Genomic DNA, 23,725 nt, shown 5'->3' on the forward strand with positions numbered 1-23,725 from the left:
AATGTTTAATTTTTTTTTTGGGGGGGGGGGGGGCAGAGCTTTGTGACGTCATATTTGAGGGGGGGGTCTGACTTTTTGTGACGCCGTGTGACGAGGGGCGGGGGCAAAAATCGTCCAAAATCGCGTGACGTTATTTATGGACGGCCCCTAAGCTAAGCACAAAGTGGAATACAAAGCATTGCTTTATGATGCAGCACTTTACGCTCTGTGGAAATTAAAATTGTGGCTTTACGGGGTCGGTGGGGGGCTGCAGGGTCTTGGTTCTCCACTTATTTCGTGACACTTAAACACCCGCATTGTAAAGAGAGGGCCATTGCCTCGAGACAACTTGGAAGTTCACCAGCATTGATTAAACGAAAGCCTTGACTTGTGATGGAGACACCACTGCTCAAGCAAACATGCAACGTTGGGCTAACGTCGGTACGCGGTTCGAACCATTTGCCTTTTGACGTTTCATGTTTAATGGGCGTCTTTCGAAACCGGTGCAGAATGTTGTTTGTGCTGAATCAATCCTGCAAAAATGATACGGAAGGCATGCATGTGATGGGTTGTGTAACTTGCAACAACAGCAACAACAACATGTGCAAGAGACGGATATACGAAGGAGAGATTGTCTGCTAATTTATTCTCCCTAAACTCGCGTCTTTGTGTTGCTCGAGTAATTTTATCCGGACTAAACATGGGTCATGCATGTCACGGGCGTGTTTACTCAAAAGGCTGAGATGTGCATCACCATCACGTGACGCCCTGAGCGGAGTTTTTTTACACGGAACTCTGAAACGGATCTCCGGCAATACGGAATGGATTCGTGAAACAAACCCATAAGGTTCAGGATTTTAACTTTTAAGTTTTTTTTTAAACGGTAATATTACGTTTGGAAATGGTGCGTGGGCAGACGCAATAAAATAAAAACTCCACTGCTGGATGACTGCCATCTCTCCACGATCCACAAGGCAAGTAGCAGCAACACGTTCAATAAATTCGTCCATACCACCGTGCCATTAAAATGAAAACGATATTTCATGGGCGAAGTTTCGGCCAATGCCCATTGTTAAGTAGCACATGCATCGAGAGAGGCCACAGACAGACGTCGAGAATCAGAGTTGGAGACTTCGATCAGTGGTCGACCGAATGAATGGACTCGGCTCCGTGCTCCGTGAAGTGGTGGCTCCGTTCCGCGTGTTCCGTCCCTCCCAACGCCGGCACCCCCACAGCTCTCCATGCTGAGTGCCGGTCTCACCATCACCCTCCTCCTCCTCACCATCAACACCAACATCACCCTCCTCCTCACCATCAACACCAACATCACCCTCCTCCTCCTCACCATCAACACCATCACCTCATCGCCTCGCAGGTAAGGCGACAACACAGACGCAACAGCAACAAAGGGGAAAAACACGGCGCCTCGGAGACTTGCACCGCATCCGCCGCCTTGGCCAACATGCCTGCTCTGTGCAACCAAGTGGGGCAATTGAACGGGGGCTGTGTGTTCCTGCTGCTACTGCTGCTGGTGCTGCTGTGTGTACTGCTGCTGTGTGTACTGCTGCTGCTGTGTGTACTGCTGCTGTGTGTACTGCTGCTGTGTGTACTGCTGCTGTGTGTACTGCTGCTGTGTGTACTGCTGCTACTGCTGCTACTGCTGCTGTGTGTACTGCTGCTGTGTGTACTGCTGCTGCTGTGTGTACTGCTGCTGTGTGTACTGCTGCTACTGCTGCTACTGCTGCTGTGTGTACTGCTGCTGTGTGTACTGCTGCTACTGCTGCTACTGCTGCTGTGTGTACTGCTGCTGCTGTGTGTACTGCTGCTGTGTGTGCTGCTGCTGCTGCTGCTGTGTGTACTGCTGCTGTGTGTACTGCTACTGCTGCTGTGTGTACTGCTGCTGTGTCTACTGCTGCTGTGTGTACTGCTGCTGTGTGTACTGCTACTGCTGCTGTGTGTACTGCTGCTGCTGCGTGTACTGCTGCTGTGTGTACTGCTGCTGCTGTGTGTACTGCTGCTGCTGTGTGTACTGCTGCTGTGTGTACTGCTGCTACTGCTGCTACTGCTGCTGTGTGTACTGCTGCTGTGTGTACTGCTGCTGCTGTGTGTACTGCTGCTGTGTGTACTGCTGCTACTGCTGCTACTGCTGCTGTGTGTACTGCTGCTGTGTGTACTGCTGCTACTGCTGCTACTGCTGCTGTGTGTACTGCTGCTGCTGTGTGTACTGCTGCTGTGTGTGCTGCTGCTGCTGCTGCTGTGTGTACTGCTGCTGTGTGTACTGCTACTGCTGCTGTGTGTACTGCTGCTGTGTCTACTGCTGCTGTGTGTACTGCTGCTGTGTGTACTGCTACTGCTGCTGTGTGTACTGCTGCTGCTGCGTGTACTGCTGCTGTGTCTACTGCTGCTGTGTGTACTGCTGCTGCTGTGTGTACTGCTGCTGTGTGTACTGCTGCTGTGTCTACTGCTGCTGTGTGTACTGCTGCTGTGTGTACTGCTACTGCTGCTGTGTGTACTGCTGCTGCTGCGTGTACTGCTGCTGTGTCTACTGCTGCTGTGTGTACTGCTGCTGTGTGTACTGCTACTGCTGCTGTGTGTACTGCTGCTGCTGCGTGTACTGCTGCTGTGTCTACTGCTGCTGTGTGTACTGCTGCTGTGTGTACTGCTGCTGTGTGTACTGCTACTGCTGCTGTGTGTACTGCTGCTGCTGTGTGTACTGCTGCTGTGTGTACTGCTGCTGCTGTGTGTACTGCTGCTGTGTCTACTGCTGCTGCGTGTACTGCTGCTGCTGTGTGTACTGCTGCTGTGTGTACTGCTGCTGTGTGTACTGCTGCTGCTGTGTGTACTTCTGCTGTGTGTACTGCTGCTGCGTGTACTGCTGCTGCTGTGTGTACTTCTGCTGTGTGTACTGCTGCTGCTGCTACTGCTGCTGTGTGTACTGCTGCTGTTGCTGCTGCTGTGTGTACTGCTGCTGCTACTGCTGCTGTGTGTACTGCTGTGTGTACTGCTGCTGTGTGTACTGCTACTGCTACTGTGTGTACTGCTACTGTGTGTATTGCTGCTGTGTGTATTGCTGCTGTGTGTACTGCTGCTGTGTGTACTGCTACTGTGTGTATTGCTACTGTGTGTACTGCTGCTGTGTGTACTGCTGCTGTGTGTACTGCTACTGCTGCTGTGTGTACTGCTGCTGCTGTGTGTACTGCTGCTGTGTGTACTGCTGCTGCTGTGTGTACTGCTGCTGTGTCTACTGCTGCTGCGTGTACTGCTGCTGCTGTGTGTACTGCTGCTGTGTGTACTGCTGCTGTGTGTACTGCTGCTGCTGTGTGTACTTCTGCTGTGTGTACTGCTGCTGCGTGTACTGCTGCTGCTGTGTGTACTTCTGCTGTGTGTACTGCTGCTGCTGCTACTGCTGCTGTGTGTACTGCTGCTGTTGCTGCTGCTGTGTGTACTGCTGCTGCTACTGCTGCTGTGTGTACTGCTGTGTGTACTGCTGCTGTGTGTACTGCTACTGCTACTGTGTGTACTGCTACTGTGTGTATTGCTGCTGTGTGTATTGCTGCTGTGTGTACTGCTACTGTGTGTACTGCTACTGTGTGTATTGCTACTGTGTGTACTGCTGCTGTGTGTACTGCTGCTGTGTGTACTGCTACTGCTACTGTGTGTACTGCTGCTGCTGTGTGTACTGCTGCTGTGTCTACTGCTGCTGTGTGTACTGCTACTGCTGCTGTGTGTACTGCTGCTGCTACTGCTGCTGTGTCTACTGCTGCTGTGTGTACTGCTGCTGTGTGTACTGCTGCTGCTACTGCTGCTGTGTGTACTGCTGCTGTGTGTACTGCTGCTGTGTCTACTGCTGCTGTGTGTACTGCTACTGCTGCTGTGTGTACTGCTGCTGCTACTGCTGCTGTGTCTACTGCTGCTGTGTGTACTGCTGCTGTGTGTACTGCTGCTGCTACTGCTGCTGTGTGTACTGCTGCTGTGTGTACTGCTGCTGTGTCTACTGCTGCTGTGTGTACTGCTGCTGTGTCTACTGCTGCTGTGTGTACTGCTACTGCGTGTACTGCTGCTACTGCTACTGTGTGTACTGCTGCTGTGTCTACTGCTGCTGTGTCTACTGCTGCTGTGTCTACTGCTGCTGTGTCTACTGCTGCTGTGTCTACTGCTGCTGTGTGTCCCTGCTGCTACTACTGCTGCTGTGTGTACTGTTGCTGTGTGTACTGTTGCTGTGTGTACTGCTGCTGTGTTCCTGATGTTACTGCTACTACTGCTGCTGTGTGTACTGCTGCTGTGTGTACTGCTGCTGTGTGTACTGCTGCTGTGTGTCCCTGCTGCTACTACTGCTGCTGTGTCTACTGCTGATGTGTGTACTGCTGCTGTGTGTACTGCTGTTACTGCTGCTACTACTGCTGCTGTGTGTACTGTTGCTGTGTGTACTGTGTGTCCCTGCTGCTGCTGCTGCGTGTACTCCGTGTCCCTGCTTCGTGTACTCCGTGTCGACATTGAGTCATCAGCCGCCACCGAGCGGTGCCTGGTGATGTGCTTTCGGGTCGCACCGCGGTGTTTTTGGGTTCGGCATGAAGTCCCAAGCGGATTGATTGCGAGCTTCAGTAAGTGTAGCAACCCCGATGTCCGACGGTTCGAGCCAGTAAGCACGCAACAACGTTGGTCCACAACGTCAACCCAACGTCGGTACAACGTCAGCCAACGTCGTGCACGTTAGCGACTCCGCGGCTGCTTGCCGTTCCTGGGTAAGCTCGCCAGCAGCGCGTGGTGCGAAACGTCGGACATCGTCGCGCTGAGCAAACCACGCGGCCACAAGCCCATCAACACAGAGAGCAGTGTTCCTTACTCACTCTCAGAAGGGGTCGTCGGTGTCAGGAGGGGCGACACGCGTTTGAAACCATTGTTGTTGGGTTTGACGAGCAGCACGATGGTGATGATGATGATGGTGGTCGGGGGCGGTGTTTTCACACACTCGTGGTGTCTTGTCGGGAGCCGCACTAAAGGCCACCATGGACCTGCCAGTGGCCCTGCCAGTGGCCCTGATGTCCGTGTAATAAGGAACACCAGCGAACAACAACAACAACAAACGCTGTCCTAAACCCTTTCATTTTCGCCAGGGTCCATGATGGGGTGGTGGAGGGGGAGCTTCATTGTGCCTGTGTCACGCTGGCGTGCTCCATCCACTCCATTCATCCCTGACCAGTAAGAGCATGGGCGAGAGTGGCCCTGTGACGTTGTGGGGAGCGGTGGCGCTGTGGTTAGCGCCGTCGGTGCACGTGCACGCGCGCGCGCCACGAACCCGGCGACCAGAGTTCCACGACCGATCACGACAGTGACGGGGAATTTTTGAATATTTGAACCCAACCGGTTATGGGCCTCACCTAGTTCGATTCATGCCTTGAAACGGGTACCTGCTGCGGTGTGTAATAAAACAAAGCATCAACACTGGGAGAGACAAATTGAATCCGGGCGTGTTTTTGTGTACGCATGTTGAACTTTTTTCGCACCGTACGTTGCCAACCGTGCCGATCTGAAGCGCGGTGCTAATCGGGCACACACACACACCTTGGCGTGGCGTGCACTTTCCCCCAACAGCATGCCAATGCTATACGGTGGGATCTTTGTATTTGTGTGGCCACGTGGTGAGGAGCGGTGGCGCAGTGGTTAGCGCCGCACTGCACCAAGAAACCGGCGGCCCGATTTCGATTGCAGCTCACGACCAATTGTAACGGATGGGCTGGAACCACGTCCACCAAGGGAAAGGAAGAATTGCAGGGGATGAAGCCCCGGCTCGCGCTAAGCAGAGCGCTGCAGCGTAGCGAGCTTTCAGATGCGCTGATTCTGTGGCCGTCTGGAACGCTCTTCCTTCCGATATTCAGAAGCAACTTTTAAGTCATCGTCTCGATTGAAAACTCATTGCTTCAGAACTGCTCTTTTTGTGTTTAGTTTGTTGTCCTTTCCCCCCCGTCCACGCACTTCCGATTAGCACGGTTGGCTACGTACGGTGCGAAAGAAGTTCAATATACGTTCAGAGCAAAGGACCCCCCCCCCCTCCCTGTCCCTACGACTCGTGGATGTGAAGGGGTGGGGGGTGTTGGCCACCCACCCCCGCGTGTGCCATGCCGGCCTTCATATGTGCTACTCGCTAACATGCAGTACTTGCCCCAACAGCTTGCTAAGGCTACACGGGGGATCTTTATCTTTGTATTTGGGGAGCACGTGCGCTGACGGGTCACATGACTCGCTCGCTCGCTCCGAGGTGATTGACGGCTACGGGAGCGTGCCACGTGACACGGGTCAGAGTCGTGACCCGGGTGGGAGCAGAGATTGAAGTTATCGTTCAGATTAAAGTCGTGTCTTTTATTAATGTGAACGTTCCGATTTATGTTGTAATTACAACTTTAACGTGAGGTTATTTATTGAAGTAGTTCAGCCAATCTCGGGGCCTTACTTCTGTGTCTGAATTCCTGGTTCGGTGCGTGAGACAAAGGTGATGCAGGCGACACGGACTCCCGTGTGTGTGCTGTGGCAGCCTTCATAGGTCCTCGTTTACAGCACTGGCCCCAACAGTCTGTTAAGGCTAGACGGGGGATCTTTTGTCTTGTGTGGCCACGTGGAGTGTCTGTGCAACGCGCCGGTAACTATTTAGCAGCTTTTAACGATGATGTCACCGACTGTCATCAACTCGTCATCCTCATTAGCCATGGTAAACTAAAACTAAACTTTTACTAGGTAAGCCCACTGAGCTATACAGCTATTTTTCAGAAGTGACCTGGCCACACAGCTCAACGAACTGGGTTATGTAGAACTATATAGCAGCCAAATTCTCTAAACACATGATTGTAAATGTGGAGGGAAAACCAGAGGACCCGGAGAAAAATCCACCCTACCAGGGGGAGAATATACAAACTCCAAATAGAAATGCGTCAGGGTCGGGATCGAACCCACGACCCCCGACATACCAGGTGAGGTGGATAACCTCTGGCCGTCGTGGCACCCAATGATTTGGCCACCGAAGACCTCCTCAAGCTGTTGCAAACTCTCACGGTCACGCAATGCAAGAATAAATCCAGCTCCCGCACATAAGCTGATGTCATCGCTCCATCTCCGCCGTAGACGTAGCTCTCGGGCTTGCTCCCTCCTTCGACTGCCACTCTGTCGTTAGTCTCGATCACCGGCCATCATCCCTTGTCGAAGAGCGTGGATACATTGCACTGCCAGTGCAAAATAACACGCAAGCATGGTATCCCTCTATCGTTCGTGTGAACAATTAACTACGCTTAAAAAAAATACGAATAAAACAACAATGTTACGTATTGATGGTAATGGGGTGGAGTGGTGGCACAGCGGGGTCGCACACTGAATTGTGGACCCGGCGATACGAGTTGGATTCCAGGCCACGGCTAACATCAGTGTACTACGCGAATGCTTTTACACGTGACTGTCATACAGTTAGAGCGCCAAATGTGCAAGCTAAAATGAATAAAACAAAATTCAAGCAAATATCAGTGGCGAGTGATATCTCTTCCGTCCAAATCCCCTGCCCATTCTACCAACCCGCTCTGAGCAGCCTGGAGATGAATTAATGAACAACGAGTCGTACATATATTTATGTTGTACTGAGTTTTTTTAGCCAGGCTGGTCAGGATTGAGCAAGGACATAGCGGCACCTTTCACGCAGGCAACTGGAGAGCACAGACGTAGATATTCCATGATTTGAACAAATAAATAACCAATATACAATTACGAATAAGAATTACTGTACTATACTCTTAGTTCTTTCGGTAAAGTCACGTAGGTAAAAAATGAAATTAAAATTAATAAAAATAAAAATAAAAATCACGACGTTTCGGAGGCAACACAAGTCTCCACAAGTCTCCGTCATCATGATGACGGAGACTTGTGTTGCCTCCGAAACGTCGTGATTTTATTATTTTATTTTTATTCATTTTAATTTCATTTTTTACCTACGTGACTTTACCGAAAGAACTAAGAGTATGAATCCTTGCAGTCACGAAAGCTTCAAATCTAGAATTAATTGCTGTACTGTGCCATTTTTTTAAAACTTAAAATCGTATCAATGATTCTCGTACTGTCTGGGACACTCTTTACAGCCTAGTATCAGAAACCAAATCTGAATATTAAGTTAAGGAAAATACATAAGTCATCAATGCTCAGTGTGTGAAATTTGGGGCAATTGTATATCTCAATGTGACTCAGTCAAAAATGAGTGTGGGTGTCTTATGTGTTCAGCATCTCTAATGGGGGCACGTCATCGGTCCAGAGGGCATGGTCCTGGCCCCACCAAAAAAGGCACTGTCAGCCTCAGTAGGTGCTCTCTTATAACACTTGTCCTGACACGCTCCAAAGGATCACCTGATTGTATCAGCACGTGAGTGTGCATGGGGGCAAAGTGGTTTATGCAGCGCAATGATTGCCTGTGATCTAGGCTAGATTTCCGGTGATACACAACATCAGTGGGCAGGTGGTGTCTCAGCCTGACATGATCCTTTCCTAGGTCAATGAGGATTTACATTAATACCTGATGAGTTATTTGATCATAAGCACCGGTGAGACAAAGGGGGTCAAGTATGGTGGTGGCTACACCACCCCATCATCTGCCATGCGGCCTTAAGTAGGTGTTGGGTAACAGCACTTGCCATTCAGACGCTGTCTTTCCGACAGACCTGTTCTTCACCTGAGGACGGCTGCTTGCGTTGTGGCCGAAACGTCGTGAGAATTATTTTATTATGTTTTATTTTTATTATTTTATTATTTCCCTTCTACGTGACTTTACCGAAAGAACCAAGAAGATGAATCCCTGCAGTCACGAAAGCTTTAAATCGTTGAGGGCTCTCAAGTCACTCAGTGCCCACCTGACTGTAAATGTCAGCAAGGAAAAATATGAGAATCGGCCAAACGCACTTTCGAAAAACATGCAAGAAACAGGTGGAACGAATCGTGAAGCCGTGTTAACTGCGGGCGATCTTTCAAGGGCGCGAGTGGTTCACACTCGTTTTCCTTCCCCCCGCACCTCCGTTTTAGCGCGGTTGGCTACGAACGCTGTGAAAGAAGTTCAACATACGTACTTGCTGTCCTCTGAAACTGGCAGCTGGATTCACAACCAAGACATTGATTATTATAGTTGTTACTCGATTCATATTGAGGGCGCCGTGGTGGAGAGATGTTAACTCCCTCGCCTAGTATGCAGGAGGTCGTGAGTTCGGTCCCGACCTTGATGCCTGTATGTTTGTTTGGAGTTTGCATGATTCTAGATTTGAAGCTTTCGTGACTGCAAGGATTAATACTCTTAGTTTATTCAGTAAAGTCACGGAGGTAAAAAATGAAATTAAAATTAATAAAAATAAAATAATAAAAATCACGACGTATGCGAAACGTCGTGATTTGTATTATTTTATTTGTATTAATTTTTATTTTTTACCTACGTGACTTTACCGAAAAAACTAAGAGTATGGAGTTTGCATGTTCTCCCCGTGGATGAATGGATTTTTCTCCCGGCCCTCCGGTTTTTACGTACACGTTTAGAAACGTGCGTTTTGAATATTTGGCTGCGAAACATTTCCACGTGATAAGCCACTTCGTTGAGCTATCATTTTGTGGCCAGGTCGCTTCTGAAAAATAGCTTCATCGCAGCTCAGTTGGCCTGACCTGGTAAAATAAAAAGTAGTTTGTAGTTTATATCCAGAGCAAAGAAGCAGATTACCAGGGATATTTTGAGAGTTGACTGCTGATTTGACCTCCTTGGTTCTTTCGGTAAAGTCACGTAGAATGGAAATAATAAAATAATAAAAATAAAACAGACTCTGTCTTCTCGACATACCTGTTCTCCACCTGAGGACGGCTGCTTGCGTTGTGGCCGAAACGTCGTGAGAATGATTTTATTATGTTTTATTTTTATTATTTTATTACTTCCATTCTACGTGACTTTACCAAAAGAACCAAGAAGATGAATCCCTGCAGTCACGAAAGCTTTAAATCGAAATGTAGATTTGACTTCGCAGATCTCCGTTGGAGCACGGCCGAAGTGAGCATGGCGGAGACCTCCGACTCCTCTGTGAGGCAGAGATGCTTCAAGAAGATATCGGTGGAAGGCAACATAGGTGAGTGGTTTTGTGTACCGTCTGGAGATGGCCACTTGTGAGTGCAGCTGATGTGGCATAATATCCCGCACGTCCGATTATGGCGGTTGGCTACGTACGGGTGCGAAAGCAGTTCAACATGCATATAACACACATGCATGCATATACATCCCCACGGTTGGCATGTTCTAATGAATTCACATCAAACATGCAGCCCTGCTTTATTTTGAATGTCATGTATTTGAATTGCTGACGTTCAGCCAATGCATTCGTCTTTGTTTTGGCAACGTTTAAACTTGCAATGGCAATATCACTTTCTTGGGGAAACTATATTCTGTCTCAACCCATTGGTTGTCAAGTACTTTATCCGGTAATATTTGGTCTAAGTATTTTCTCCGACGCAACTGTGCTTTGTCTAAAACGGTTGAACAGTTAATCACCTTTGAACTTTATACCGAGTGCCAAGTGTGGCGTGTGATCAATATGTGTGCCGGGGGCAACGTCATTGATCGGCCTCCTATACACGTGTCACTTTTTTATCATTCAGGAATCTCTCACAGTACACAGCTCCTCCGCATGTTCACGCGTTGGAGCGCGAGTTGTTCGGCACGATGTCTGACCTCTTCGCTCCACGTGCTGCGAACGTATATAGAGCTAAATCTTTTTCGCGATGAAGCTCTCCGCACGAGGAGCCAATACGTCAGATATCGTACAGAGAAAAACGCGCGTTACAACCCTCAAGTTCAAGTTAAAGTTAATTTATTAGGTATAGCCCTGTGAGCCATTCGGCTCTTGAATCGGGTGCAACCGCAACAAACAAAAAACATGAACAAAAAAAACATCTTAAAGTGAATATGTGACTGAGTGCAAACAGAAAATCCAAGAAAAGACAGCAAAATATTGCAGAAAAAACACCGTACATCAACGCTGTGTGCAAAAATCCCAGTGGGATGCAAGTCAAACAACAACAACAACAACCACAAGACCCTAAAACCACGTGGGAGCGATACACGTGAACGACGCCTGACGTGGCTGATGCTTGACGTCGCTGCTCTTTCTCTCTCTCCAGCGTGCGGGAAGTCGACGCTCGTGAAGGTGCTGCAGAAGTTACGCCCGAACTGGCACGTGGTCCCAGAGCCTCTGGAGAAGTGGCAGAACGTGGTGGGCGGACAGTCCGGATCAATGGTACCGTGACCCCCCCCCCACTTCCCAGAAATCCTGGTCCCTACGCTCACGGGAGCGGAGAAGCACCCCTCTCACTGCAGGATGCAACTGGTCAAACTGGATTTGCAGCTCGTGCATAATTTAACCAAACTTTGTTCATGCTCAGCTTTCCTTAAGTCGTCTAGTTTGTCCTACTCTATCTCTTAAGTTGCATTTGGAAGGAGTTAACAGTACGAACAAGAAAGTGAATATTAAACTCTGTAACGTTATAATGCCCTCACCTGCCCTTCCCGCTAGCCGGCCGAAATGGGGGCGGCATCTAACCTCCTGGGCTTGCGTCTGGGCGACCCCAAGCGCTGGGCTTATACGTTCCAGACGTGGGTGACCCTGAGCCGTCTGCAAATCGCTCTCGCTGCCAGCCACCCTCCCGAGCGTCACACAGTCTACGAGCGCTCGGTCTACAGCAATCGGTACGGGAGCCGACCGCTGGCTCAACCCATTGGTTGTCTCTTGTCGGTTCCTCCTCTTCCTCCTCCACCTCCCGCTCCTGGGCCGTGGCAGGATGTGGGGGGCAATCTCCTGCAGATGCTCTACTCGGACGCGTCGCGCTGGGCGTACACCTTCCAGACGCTGTCAGCGATGGGCCGAATACGCGCGCAGCTGAGCGTACCGCCCTCCGCACAGCCAGTGCAAGTGTTGGAGCGGTCCATTTACAGCGATAGGTGTGTGCCCGCGTGCACGCCACCTCCGGCGTGTTCGAGTTGGTTAATTTATTACTTTAAAATATTTTAAATTACTCGATTGGGATTGTACGTCGCAATTATCTCCCCCCCCCTTACCGTGAAAACTTGCCAGGACTCTCGTCATGAGACTCAATCGTAAGGCTCTCCTAGGTAAAGAAAAGCATGGTAATAATAATGAATGATATTATAAAGAATGTTTCAGCCAATTTTCCACCTTTTCTAAATTCCATGATTCATAAAGTATAAAAAGCTGCCGCGGCAACTGATTTACCGTTGCATATGGCGCACGTCAATGTTTATTATATTCTCCAGTGATCAGATACAGCCATGGCAGTTGAAACAGCGTTACAGTTGTAGCAGTGGACAAGTATTTTTTCTAAATTCCTTCATGCCTCTGTCCACCCAGCGGTGGGTACACCACGATTAGTCGATCGGCAGGTCACACATGCGGTGGGGCGAAAGTGTGGATGCCCCCACCTCTTTCCAAGACATCTGTCAGTGGGGAAGAGTAGGCCAAATACTCGCTATAGGTGCTTTCTAGAGCTCCCTCCAGTGGCGGTCCTTCCGTCCACATTGGCATGAGCAAGTATAAGCAGGGCTGCATAATCATATTTTTGACCTTTCAGAGCACACTCTAAAAAGTCCTTTATTTCCAAGTCAGGATCCGTGCAAGCCACGTACTCAGTGTGACCTCTGTGCTTGTTGATGACGGGGCTTGGAGATGCGTACACACCGCTTGTTATGCTCGTCCGGAACACGCTTCCAGTCGCCGCGGAATCATATTGACGAGCGTTTTGACTAATTGACTTTCTGCCGAGAACTACGAGACCACTTGAATTATTCGCTGCGAAAGCAACGACGTTGCACAGCCCAGGGAGATGTTGCTCTCCAAAAGCCACTTCACATCTTTCACCGTCCCTCAAGTGTCATATCTGCTGTCCGACTCGTTGTCATGAGAACGAAGTCAAGCTCGGGTTACCTGCCGCACCGGGAAAACAACTTTGGGAGTGCGCTCTGTCATAGCAATTGAGTACATCGTGGTCCGTTTTATACCATGGAAGTTATAGAATTTTGAAACGGTGGTAATTTAACTGAAATTTCTTGGACATTTTGGAAGTTAACAGTATTTGGTGTTTTGTTTTCCAAGAGAATGTGCTGTAACGTTGAGCTGCAATACAGATAGTGGTGTGTGTGCGACTGTTGCTCAGCACTTTCGCCAACAGTCTGTTAAGGCTATACAGGGGGATCTTTTTGTTTTTGTGCCCCCAAGGTTATATTAAAACTTCAAAATGAGCAGCGTGGAGTTTTCTGACAGCTTTCATAAGTGGCGTGTACATTTATTTTGTTCATGCTCTACGTAACCAACTGTAAATGTTTTAAAGGCGGCATTGGATTTTTATGAAATTGAACTGTTATGAAAACCCCATATTTTTATTGTTGTTCTAACTCCGTAAACTTAACGTTCGTTTACCGTGATGCAGCCACAAATTTGTGTCCAGCGCAAACCAGTGTTTTCATTTCCAGTAAACGCAAGTTGAAAACATAAACTTTTTTGGCCAAAACCAAATAATTCCTTGAGATAATAACTCGTTAAATTGTGGGAAATATTTCAGAATGCGTGCAACTTGATTACAAACCCCAACTAACTTTGTTAAAAAGAACCCCCCCCCCCCGCACTTGTTTAAGAATAAGGACACGTGCGCAGATTTGATGAATGTGCTGCGCATTGAATTTAAAAAAAAAAAATTCAAATATTCCACAATTTGCGGTTCAACAGCATTCCGTTCTCGCCCGACAAAAACAACTTTATTTTTCTTTCGCCGATGCCCGTGCCATCACGCCACGCGTCGTCGATCGCTCCGCCGCGTAAACGGAACGGTTTGCAAGCTGCCGCTGTGCTCCCTCGTGGCAGGTACGTGTTCGCCGCCAGCCTGCATGAGCAGGGCAGCATGAACGACACGGAGTGGGTTGTCTACCAGGAGTGGCAGGTACGGCGCGCAGTGCACCTGTGTATTATGTGTGTTAGACTTCTTTCGCACCGTAACGTAGCCAACCGTGCTGACCAGAGGTGCGGGGGAAGGACAACAAACTAAACACAAAAAGCAGCTCTGAAGAAATTAGTTTTCAATCTAGATTACTGAAAAATGCATAGCTCCATTGGTTTCCTAAAAGAAGAGCGTTCCAGACGGCCGCAGAAGCGCATCTGAAAGTGCGGGCGATGCGGTGATTGTCTTTGTTCGATGGCGAGCCAAAAGCCGCTGCTGCTGCAAAGGTCATAAATGTAATCGACAAGCAGGTCCATTTTTTTCTTTCTCCGCTTATCTTGAGGCCCCGAGAGGGAACTCAATGCGCTCATGTTGCTATAAGGTGTTGAAGCTCACTTAATTGGGCTTGTAGTGATCCGACCTAGATACAGATCAGGGAATAAGAGCAGAACAGGACCTGCAGGCGGTGACGCACGGAGGCAGCAAGAGCAGTTGTGTCCCCACAGCAGAGGTCGCAAACGGGTTTTGATTCCTTACCCGTACCTGGCCGCACCAAGATCGCAAACGGGTACCCGTACCCTACCCGATACCCGGCTACCCGTACCCGGCCGGGTATTGGGTAGGGTACGGGTACCCGATTGCGACCTCTGGGATGAAGCCATGTTGCAGGCGCGGGTGGGTTGATTCTAGGAACTTGAATTGTGAGAAGAGACAAGACGCTTGGAAATGAGTGACAAACGGTGACTCACCAGTGACTCACGGCCTACCCGTACCCGTACCCGGCCGCACCAGGGTCGCAAACGGGTACCCGTACCCGTACACGGCTGGGTACGGGTAGCCGGGTATCGGGTTGGGTACGGGTATCGGGTACCCGATTGCGACCTCTGCCCCACAGTCGCGAAGAGCAAGGCACTGAGGAAGAATAAAAAAGGAAGAAGATCCATCCTCTCCTCCCCAACGAGGATGTTGTGAACAGCAGTCACAATTTGGAGTTGTGATTTGTTTCAAGAATCGTATTTTTTCGTCTTGTTTGTTTTTACCATCCCATGTCGTTTCTTCTTTGTTGTGAGATGGTCTCATCCACGCCATCAGCCTCAACGTGGCAGAATACAATGTGCACACATTTTGCGCCGATTTTAAAAGACTCGATCCTTCAACGATTCAGTTGGTGTGTCGTGAGTGCGAGAGTTAAGCCATAATTCCATGGATAAATCCAACGTTCCATGCCTCGTACCTGGGGCTCTCTGTGTTCCAGCCTGTCTGACATAAGTACGACGACGTATATACATTTGACACAAGTGTAACGCCTCTTGAGAAAAAACACGTTATTCTTATATGAATTATATAAACTTACAACGCTCACCCTCAAAGAGAGAGAGAGAGAGAGCGAGAACGACTTAGAGGCGTGAGGAACCACGGACAAGCAGCAAGGCGTCATGAGCTTAGCCGGTGCCAACAATTGCCCAAGCTCTGCAGTTCTCTGTATATAACGGTATTATCAGCCCGTATGATGCATGTTTACACGTGGGAGGAAACCGGAGCACCTGGAGAAACCCCACGCGTGCGTAGGGAAACAACTATCCCGTACCGAACGGAACAGGTGGAGTCCCCATTTTTTTGTTGCCGTCCTGCGATTAATCAAGCACGTAATGACGGCACAGTACGAGACAATGCCAGTGACGTCGTAGCAGCAAATTGCTGGGAAAGGTTCAAAGGTTTTCGTTCGGAGTGCAGTTCTGTCAATTATTTGTCGTGAAAACCCGAGGTCGGGAGAAAGGGGGGGGGTGGGGAGCCGTTGTGCAAACCGCGTCACGTGAACCCTGTACCCCGGGCGCTGTCCCTCCACCGCGTGTTGTTTGCGTTGGGCAGGGCTGGCTGCTTTCGGAGTTCGACAAGCGCGTCGAGCTGGATGGAATGGTTTATCTTCGCGCCGAGCCAGAGGTCAGCGGTTCCACGAACACGACATGCTCGCAAGTCGGATACGCGTGCGAGCGGAGGAGGGACATTGCTTCACCTTTTACCTTTTGTAACGTCGATGTCACCTTGTTCCTTGTAAGGGCCATCATCTTCAGTTACGTGCACATTTTTGGACTTTGACATTCCGAATTGAGAATTTGCACGAAGCACACGTATGCAATATGCATTATGCAATCGTTACAGAAAGTTCCTGTAGCATCAGATGTTATCTTTATCTTGATTTACACTGGGTCTTTCATTGTAATAATAATTCGAATTTATATGCATTTCACAGTTCACCCGCTGGATGAAGGCCTCACCGTGCTGTGTCAGTAATGGGGTTGTTTGACCATACTTCACCATGCTGGTCAATGGGCCAAAGATCGGTTTAGCTACGACTCATTATAATTATTTAAGCCGAAGCCGGGAATCAAACTTCTCCCTTTGTGAGTAGGATGAATAACATACGATGCAAACCATCAGTCTTCTAATCTTGCAAGTTTATCGCTTATAATCATCATCATTATTATTATTATTATTATACAAACGCTGTCAGACAGTAAATAATTACACAATTATACAAACTGTAAAAACAATGTGATGTCACCACTATCCTGTAAAATACTCCAGAAAATAGCTAATGGCTGTTTGCTTAGAACGTTTGTCAGGAAGTAAAATGTAATACATTATGAGCAGCAACAATATTGTGAGAAAAAATAATCATGATATGACGATCCAAATCAAGCGGTATGGCGACACTGCAATATCGTACCTCCGATTTCCTGCACCTACCATTAGCGTGCATGGCTACATTCAGACGTGCAAGAAGTTCAGCATGTTTCGATTTAAAGCTTTCGTGACTGCAGGGATTCATCTTATTGGTTCTTTCGGTAAAGTCACGTAGAATGGAAATAATAAAACAATAAAAATAAAACATAATAAAATAATTCTCACGACGTATCGACCACAATGCAAGCAGCCGTCCTCAGGTGAAGAACAGGTCTGTTGGAAAGACAGCGTCTGACAGACCTGTTCTTCACCTGAGGACGGCTGCTTGCGTTGTGGCCTAAACGTCGTGAGAATTATTTTATTATGTTTTATGTTTATTATTTTATTATTTCCATTCTACGTGACTTTACCGAAAGAACCAATAAGAAGTTCAACATGCTTACACATCGTACGGCACCGGTATATTCCCGGGTAAACATGGAACATTGGGCCAACGTTTGTGCAAAAACAAACAAAAAACGGTTCCAACCACGTGCCAACCTTGGCCCAAACCTTGCACATCTCCCGGGTCGTGTCGTCGGAGAGCAGCATCATATCTCTGTCGCAGCACTTGCCCACGCAGTCGGAGCGACCGAACTGAGCGGGATGTTCGGCTTGTGCGCAGGCTTGCCTGGCGCGCATGCGAGTGCGGAATCGGGAGGAGGAGCGGGGCGTGGGGCTGGAGTACCTTGACACGCTGCACCGGCGGCACGAGGACTGGCTGGTGGATCGCACGACCGTGTACGTGCTAGGTCGCCGAGCGGGGGGCTGGCGAAGATATTTTAAGTGAATCTTGACAAGAGTGGTGGTGCGGGTCCACTGGTGATAACACCAGGTCGGGGCATTGGATCGGCACTGCTGAGAGCACGCGTTCAAATCCGGGTTCAGCGCGTGTTGAAATCTGGTTCTTAGGTGCAGTGAGCATGTGGTCTCTCTCTGCCTGGTCATCGGTTTTGTCAATCCACTGCTGGGATGAGAGCCTCCCTTATTCTATTCGGGTTGTCGGGGTTGTTTGCCCATACTTCACCATTCTGGTCTGGTGGGTTGGTGAAAGTGGGGAGCGGAGTATGGTACAGTCCTGCATCGTGGGGTTGCATTGTCAGCAGAGGGCAATCCATTGTTGGACTATACTTATGCCCAAATTCTATGTTCCTCGCCTTCACCAATGCGCACCGAGTAGCACAATGACGTGTGGCCAAGTAACCCTCACGACTTGCATGGCGTAGCGAGGGCCCTCATCAAGCAGTGAATGAAAAAAGCTGCTGTAATCGAGCCAGACTTTAGCCGATTGGAAGTCTGGGCGCAACTGCTGAGGGGGGAAGTGAAGTGAAAACGGAGTTGTCTACGGGGGCTGTCTGCAGTGGCGGTCGCCGTTGCTATTTTGGATCTGATGACACATGCCCAAGCATTTCCCCCCTGCCACGCTGACACTGAATTTGCAATTCTATTGTTAACTTGCCGATCGGCAGAGGTCGCAAACGGGTTTTGATTCCTTACCCGTACCCGGCCGCACCAGGGTCGCAAATGGGTACCCGTTCCCTACCCGTACCCTACCCGAAATGAGTGACAAATGGTTACTCACCAGTGACTCACGGCCTACCCGTACCCGGCCGCACCAGGGTCGCAAACGGCTACCCGTACCCGTACCCGGCCGGCCGGGTAGGGTACGGGTATCGGGTACCCGGTTGCGACCTCTGCCGATCGGCCAGTCCACTGCCAGTCCACCGCCGGACGAGGCCTTCCCCATGCCGCGCAGGTCATCGGGGTTATTTGACCTCTACTTCACTGCGCTGGACAGTGTGATTTGGTGAAGGTGACCTTTGCTGCATTGATGAATAAGATGAGAACGAAAACATGAGGAAATATAAATTAAATTAAACTGTCTTCTTGGTTCTTTCGGTAAAGTCACGTAGAAGGGAAGTAATAAAATAATAAAAATAAAACATAATAAAATAATTCTCACGACGTTTCGGCCACAACGCAAGCAGCCGTCCTCAGGTGAAGACCAGGTCTGTCGGGGAGACACTGTGGTCGAAACGTCGTGAAAATTATTTGATTATGTTTTATTTTTATTATTTTATTTCTTCCCTTCTACGTGACTTTACCGAAAGAACAAAGAAGATGAATCCCTGCAGTCACGAAAGCTTTAAATCGAAATTTAAATTAAACTGATTTCCAAGCTTAAATCAGCATGCATCACGGCTCGTGTTGTTTACAGGCCTGAGCCAGCTTTGTAATGTTTACATTCCTATACCAGCGGCATGTTTATGCACAAGACAGCCAAAACATTCACAATAGAGTATAATTTCTCGTAATGATTTCCATGATTAGTTAAATAATATACAAGTGTCTGCTCTCCCGTAACGTGCTAAGTTCTGATTAATGTGTTTCCATGGCCCCTATATCCCTGGTGGAAAACGGTGGGCTGCCAAACATCTGCTAAATTTACACATGCGAGGAGGATCCCTTAGAAACATGAGCAATCAAAGGGTGAGTTCTCTTGTTGGGTTTAGATTTGCAAAGCTTCGTCGGGATGCTCCCGGGTCTTCAGAGCTCGGAAATGAAGCCGAGTTGAGCCTGGACAGTGCCTGGATGGGCGACTGCTACGGGGCAATATTGTGGACAGCAGAGAACGGTGCAGAAAAATCCGTGATTGCACGGTATTTATACGTACTCTTTGGTTCTTTCGGTAAAGTCGCGTAGGTATAAAATAAAATAAATATAAAATAAATCAGATGATGACAGACGCTTGTGTTGCGCCCGAAACGTCGTGATTTATTTTATTTCTACCCACGTGACTTTACCGAAAGAACCAAAGAGAGTGGATTCCTGCAGTCACGAAAGCTTCAAATGAAGATTGTATTTATATGGTCCCAGTCTTCGTCAACCCACACTAACCAGTGTGGTGAATTATGGTCAAATAGAAACGAGTGGCTGATAATACTTATTATTATTATGTGGTCTGCGAATCAGCCCACCATCATACAATTCATTCAGGATTCTCCCCTGTTCTCGACCTTGTGCATATTGTGCAACATGCAATCTTCTTAGCCAATTATCCAGTGCCATGTGCTGTTCCGTTCAATTGTCAAGAAACCATTAATATATCTTAATTGTAGCAAGGCCCGGCACAATTGTGCTCTGCTGTTGCTTTTACAAAGAAATGCCGTTATCACTTGGACGACGGGGAAAGTGCATTACGATATTCATTGTGGAGTGGGGAAGACAAGGCAGCGTAACTTAAACCCGGGGGAAGATAAAGAGATGACAACAACAATGCGGTGTGGCTCTGCTGCGTTCGGTTTTCGCGGTTGTGCCACAGTTCTCGGATTCCTTTTCCCAGTCGTGCCGCGTGTTGTTCGGCGCGATGTTACGACAATTTGCTCCCATACCGACCGGTCAACCCCCTTATCAGTGCCCTTACCTTATTACAGACAAATGTAGACCTTATTGGTCACCCCGTGCCCTTATACATCTCAACGTTTATCCTACAGTCCCATCACAAGGGAGAAACACAAAAAACATTTTTTTGCCCGTATTGAAACTGCTGTACGTCATATGGACCTGAAAACTCAATTTCCCTGGACAAGAATACGGCGTAAACCGTATGGGTTGACAGCTGTGGATGGTTAACTAACTGGCACCTCAACAATTCTCTCTCTGCAGGGTCCATCACCCGTGCAGCAGCGACACTCCCGTCTTGGTGCTCGATGCCAGCCAGGACTTTGAGTCAAACGAGGAACTTCAGGCTGAGCTTATCAACCAGGTGAGATGCTTCAAATGTTTCTTCCCACTCGTTGTAGGCCCGGCGCCCAGGTAGTTTGCACTGTGTACTCACTCAATAACTGTGCCCCCGAGTGTTTACCTTGTTGCGTCCTCATTGTCAAAACATTGATTGCAGTCGTATTTATGAAGGAGTTTCTGACCTTGAGTTTTACGTACTGTACAGGATACATGTACGTACACACGTTCTTCATACTTAGCAGATAATCATGGGCCCTTTCGATTACATTGAAATGCAGCGTTAATGTAAAAAATATAATTGAGTACATTTCGTATTTGCGCTGTACATATACCACAGGGCTATCACGAAGGCACCGATTCAGTTTGCAGGACTTCCACGGTAGGTGGCGATGTTTTCTGCGTGTAATTTCTTTTCTGTCAAAATTAGACCACGACACCGACACACAATGGCCTTCTCTTTTCAAATTATAACCGGGGCAATCGCTAACGTCCACTGTGAAACGGATGGCGCTCGCATTGTAATGATTAACACACCCTGCGGTAATAACCAGGGTGGCTTGCCGGATGCAAACCACAAAAGCTGGGCCTTGTCACCACCCCTGCCGTGTTGTGTACGCAAACGCCCTGATTTTGAAAAGGACACAGAAATTTTCAGTCCATGCAAATGTTATATACATTTTTATGTAATATATATTTTTTCCTACGTGACGTTTCCGAAACAACCAAGATATAACACCGATTATGGATTTTACTTGTGTATCTTAGCTGTTACATTAGTTTTTTTTGCTGTTAGCTCCACAAGTGAAGGTTTACACTGGTTTCCTCGTGTGTAGTGCAGTAACGGTGAACGAGGAAATTGTCATTGGCCTTGCCGATGCTCATAATACCGCGTTGTTTGCATCACATTAGCCGAATGTGCCCCAACTTGACATCGTGTACTTGACGACCACTCCTGTGAACAACTAATCGCTTAACGACGGGCCTCCATAGAGCCCAATGTGTTCGCTTACCGACCATTCCCCTGCTAAGGACGGGCTGTTGTAGGAAGCGTAAACATCAATGCATTAACCATGTTTCTTGTAATATTGTTTGTTGTATCTTTGTATTAATATAATTATATAAATATTGTAAAGTACGTGTTTTGGGTGAACTTTCGATGCTATCAGAACGAATTAAGCCTTTGACATGCATTTCCGATACTCGCTTAATAACCAAATCACTTACCGATCGGTTTCGTGGAACCAATTGCCGTTGAAGGCTTCTCCTCGCAACTCTCACACCAGGAAAAATCTGATCTTGTTGATATTTGTTGCAATCGAACAATAATTATGCACGCTGGCGATTTAAAGTGTTACGTGGTGAGTTGTGTTGGCACAAGGTGAATTACAACGCTTAACAGATTTTCCTTTTGCACAGATTGAAGACTTTTTGGACAAGATATGAAATTTCTGCTCATAGAGAATGGCAGCGATGGTGTAACTCGTTTCAAGAAATGGTCAAATTTTCAACTGGTGCTGAGGACGCTCTCAAAAGTGGAAGTATATTTACACGATATTTGCACTTGATGAGTTATTTATATTTCCTGAAATAAAAAAAATATTTATACTAAGTGCCCCCTTTGAAAAAAAGCAGATGTTAAGTTTACCATTGACATTGCAAGTTGGTGTACCAATATTATAAATGAACTTGTTTGAATTCCCTTTATTCTAATATCTTAAAAGTGTGCTTCAGTGTATTGTATATGCATTTCACACTGCTTGTGCTTTTGTTAATGGAACTGCAAGGCAAGAACTCTTCCAGCTTAGGAAGGCAGAAACGGGTTTACATTTATTGAATGTAAAATATGTACAGAAAATCAAATGCAATCCCAACACTAGTGCTAAACACTCTCCGTAAGGTCTGTCAATTGACTGTACAGTGCTAAAATGCTTCCAGCTAAAATCTTGCACATTTCCAAAACCAAATTCCAACCTCTATTGATTACCATTATCTGGCAGAGCTATTAACACGCTATATGTACAAAACTTGGCCTCTGGAAGGCCTCTACAGGTCAATGGGTAAAAGTGAAGAGAGTTACGTAACTGTATGAAAAACGGAACGTGAATAAAAACCATGCAATAGGATCAAACGCATTTTCATACAAGCAAAACATGATGAATCATAAACACTTTTGAGAAGCAAACTTAATAAAAAAAAAATTGCCCATGCGAGTGAGAGAGATTTGCAGAGGTGAAAACTTGCCGAGCGCCTTAAAACGAACGTTCTCTTATTGCCAAAATATGGTTTGTACAAAAACGGGGAAACCCCCACCCACCCCTTTTTTTGGGAAAGAATGTTTCGAAGCAAAACGGAAAGATCCATTTTTGGAGCGCTTTTCTGCTCACCGCCGACACAAAGGTCACCAATAAATACCGAGCGAACTCTGCGCGCCGTATTGCCGGCACGGCAAGTACAGCGGTCGGCACCACTTAAGTGGGACTTGCCCTGGCTTCGCCGTTAAGTGGCACTTGGAAAGATTAGATCGTATGGCGAGGTCAGGCAGCGGAAAAGGGTTTCTGACGCGACGTGGAAAAATGCGAAGATTCTTGGAATAATTAATATTATATATACTGCAATCAATAAGAAAAACCAGTAGTAACGAATTGCGGAATAAACTTCGATCTTTCCGCAACATTTCTGCAGCTATAGATATCGTATCACAATTGTACCCAGTTGGGGAGAGATGCGATGTTAGGCTGGATACAATATTTACTGTGGTGGCTATCTCACAACAATAACTTAGTTACTGATAAATTATGCAAAACAAGAAAAATTCACATTGTGTCATGTTCACTTAAAACCTTTTTTTACTAAAAGTATGGGATTTGAGTCCTTCAAGTTGCAGAACCCACTTGTTTTTTGACCCGCAGCCGTGTGGCTCTGTGCAGCTGAGAAACGTGAACGTCCCATTTTAGCCTCTTCAGTCTCGCTAATGCCAGACCCACAAACATCAGAATGCCAACAGCCTGAGTTGATTCAGAAGCACCCCCCACCCTTCCCCACCTCCAAAAAAAATAACTTATTTTTAATAACTGGCCAAATAGAGTAAGAATTTATCTCCCCATCCCCTCCACTAACCCATTATATGCAAGCGTTATCGTTATCTCCAGTCCACTCCACACCATGTCTACTATTCACACAAAAGGCAGGGCTGTTTTTTAGATAGCAGTGTCCATCATAGATGGCCATTCTGAAAACTGCAACAACCACGGACTGCGCGACACAGTAGTTCAATATCACCGGATGCAAT

General features: G+C 47.7%; 1 protein-coding gene across 3 annotated transcripts; it reads left to right on the top strand.

Annotated features, from left to right (window-relative positions):
- Positions 1 to 1,217: 1,217 nt before the first annotated feature.
- LOC144937894 (deoxycytidine kinase 2-like) lies at positions 1,218 to 23,669 on the top strand. 3 transcript variants are annotated; one of them, XM_078865473.1, is made up of 10 exons: positions 1,264 to 1,354; positions 5,094 to 5,178; positions 9,999 to 10,097; positions 11,146 to 11,261; positions 11,538 to 11,710; positions 13,896 to 13,971; positions 15,838 to 15,909; positions 17,318 to 17,433; positions 20,359 to 20,458; positions 21,853 to 23,669. In XM_078865473.1, the coding sequence occupies exons 3-10, from the start codon at positions 10,028 to 10,030 to the stop codon at positions 21,877 to 21,879; spliced, it is 750 nt and encodes a 249-aa protein (XP_078721599.1). In that variant the 5' UTR covers positions 1,264 to 1,354; positions 5,094 to 5,178; positions 9,999 to 10,027; the 3' UTR covers positions 21,880 to 23,669. The 3 variants fall into 3 exon arrangements, with proteins under 3 accessions (XP_078721598.1, XP_078721600.1, XP_078721599.1); XM_078865472.1 differs by lacking the exon at positions 5,094 to 5,178 and having other exon boundaries at positions 1,218 to 1,354; XM_078865474.1 differs by lacking the exons at positions 5,094 to 5,178; positions 11,538 to 11,710 and adding an exon at positions 11,802 to 11,962 and having other exon boundaries at positions 1,218 to 1,354.
- The last annotated feature ends 56 nt before the right edge of the window (positions 23,670 to 23,725 follow it).

Source organism: Lampetra fluviatilis, chromosome 20 (genome assembly GCF_964198595.1).
Source record: "Lampetra fluviatilis chromosome 20, kcLamFluv1.1, whole genome shotgun sequence".
Taxonomy (NCBI): Eukaryota; Metazoa; Chordata; class Hyperoartia; order Petromyzontiformes; family Petromyzontidae; genus Lampetra; species Lampetra fluviatilis.

What these genes read in the sequence shown, in the direction of transcription:
- LOC144937894 (XM_078865472.1), top strand. Translation starts at nt 10,028, where the DNA reads ATGGCGGAGACCTCCGACTCCTCTGTGAGGCAGAGATGCTTCAAGAAG. An exon ending in GCGGACAGTCCGGATCAATG is followed by an intron (nt 11,262 to 11,537) that starts GTACCGTGACCC and finishes CCTTCCCGCTAG; the next exon opens with CCGGCCGAAATGGGGGCGGC. An exon ending in AGGCTGAGCTTATCAACCAG is followed by an intron (nt 20,459 to 21,852) that starts GTGAGATGCTTC and finishes CCTTTTGCACAG; the next exon opens with ATTGAAGACTTTTTGGACAA.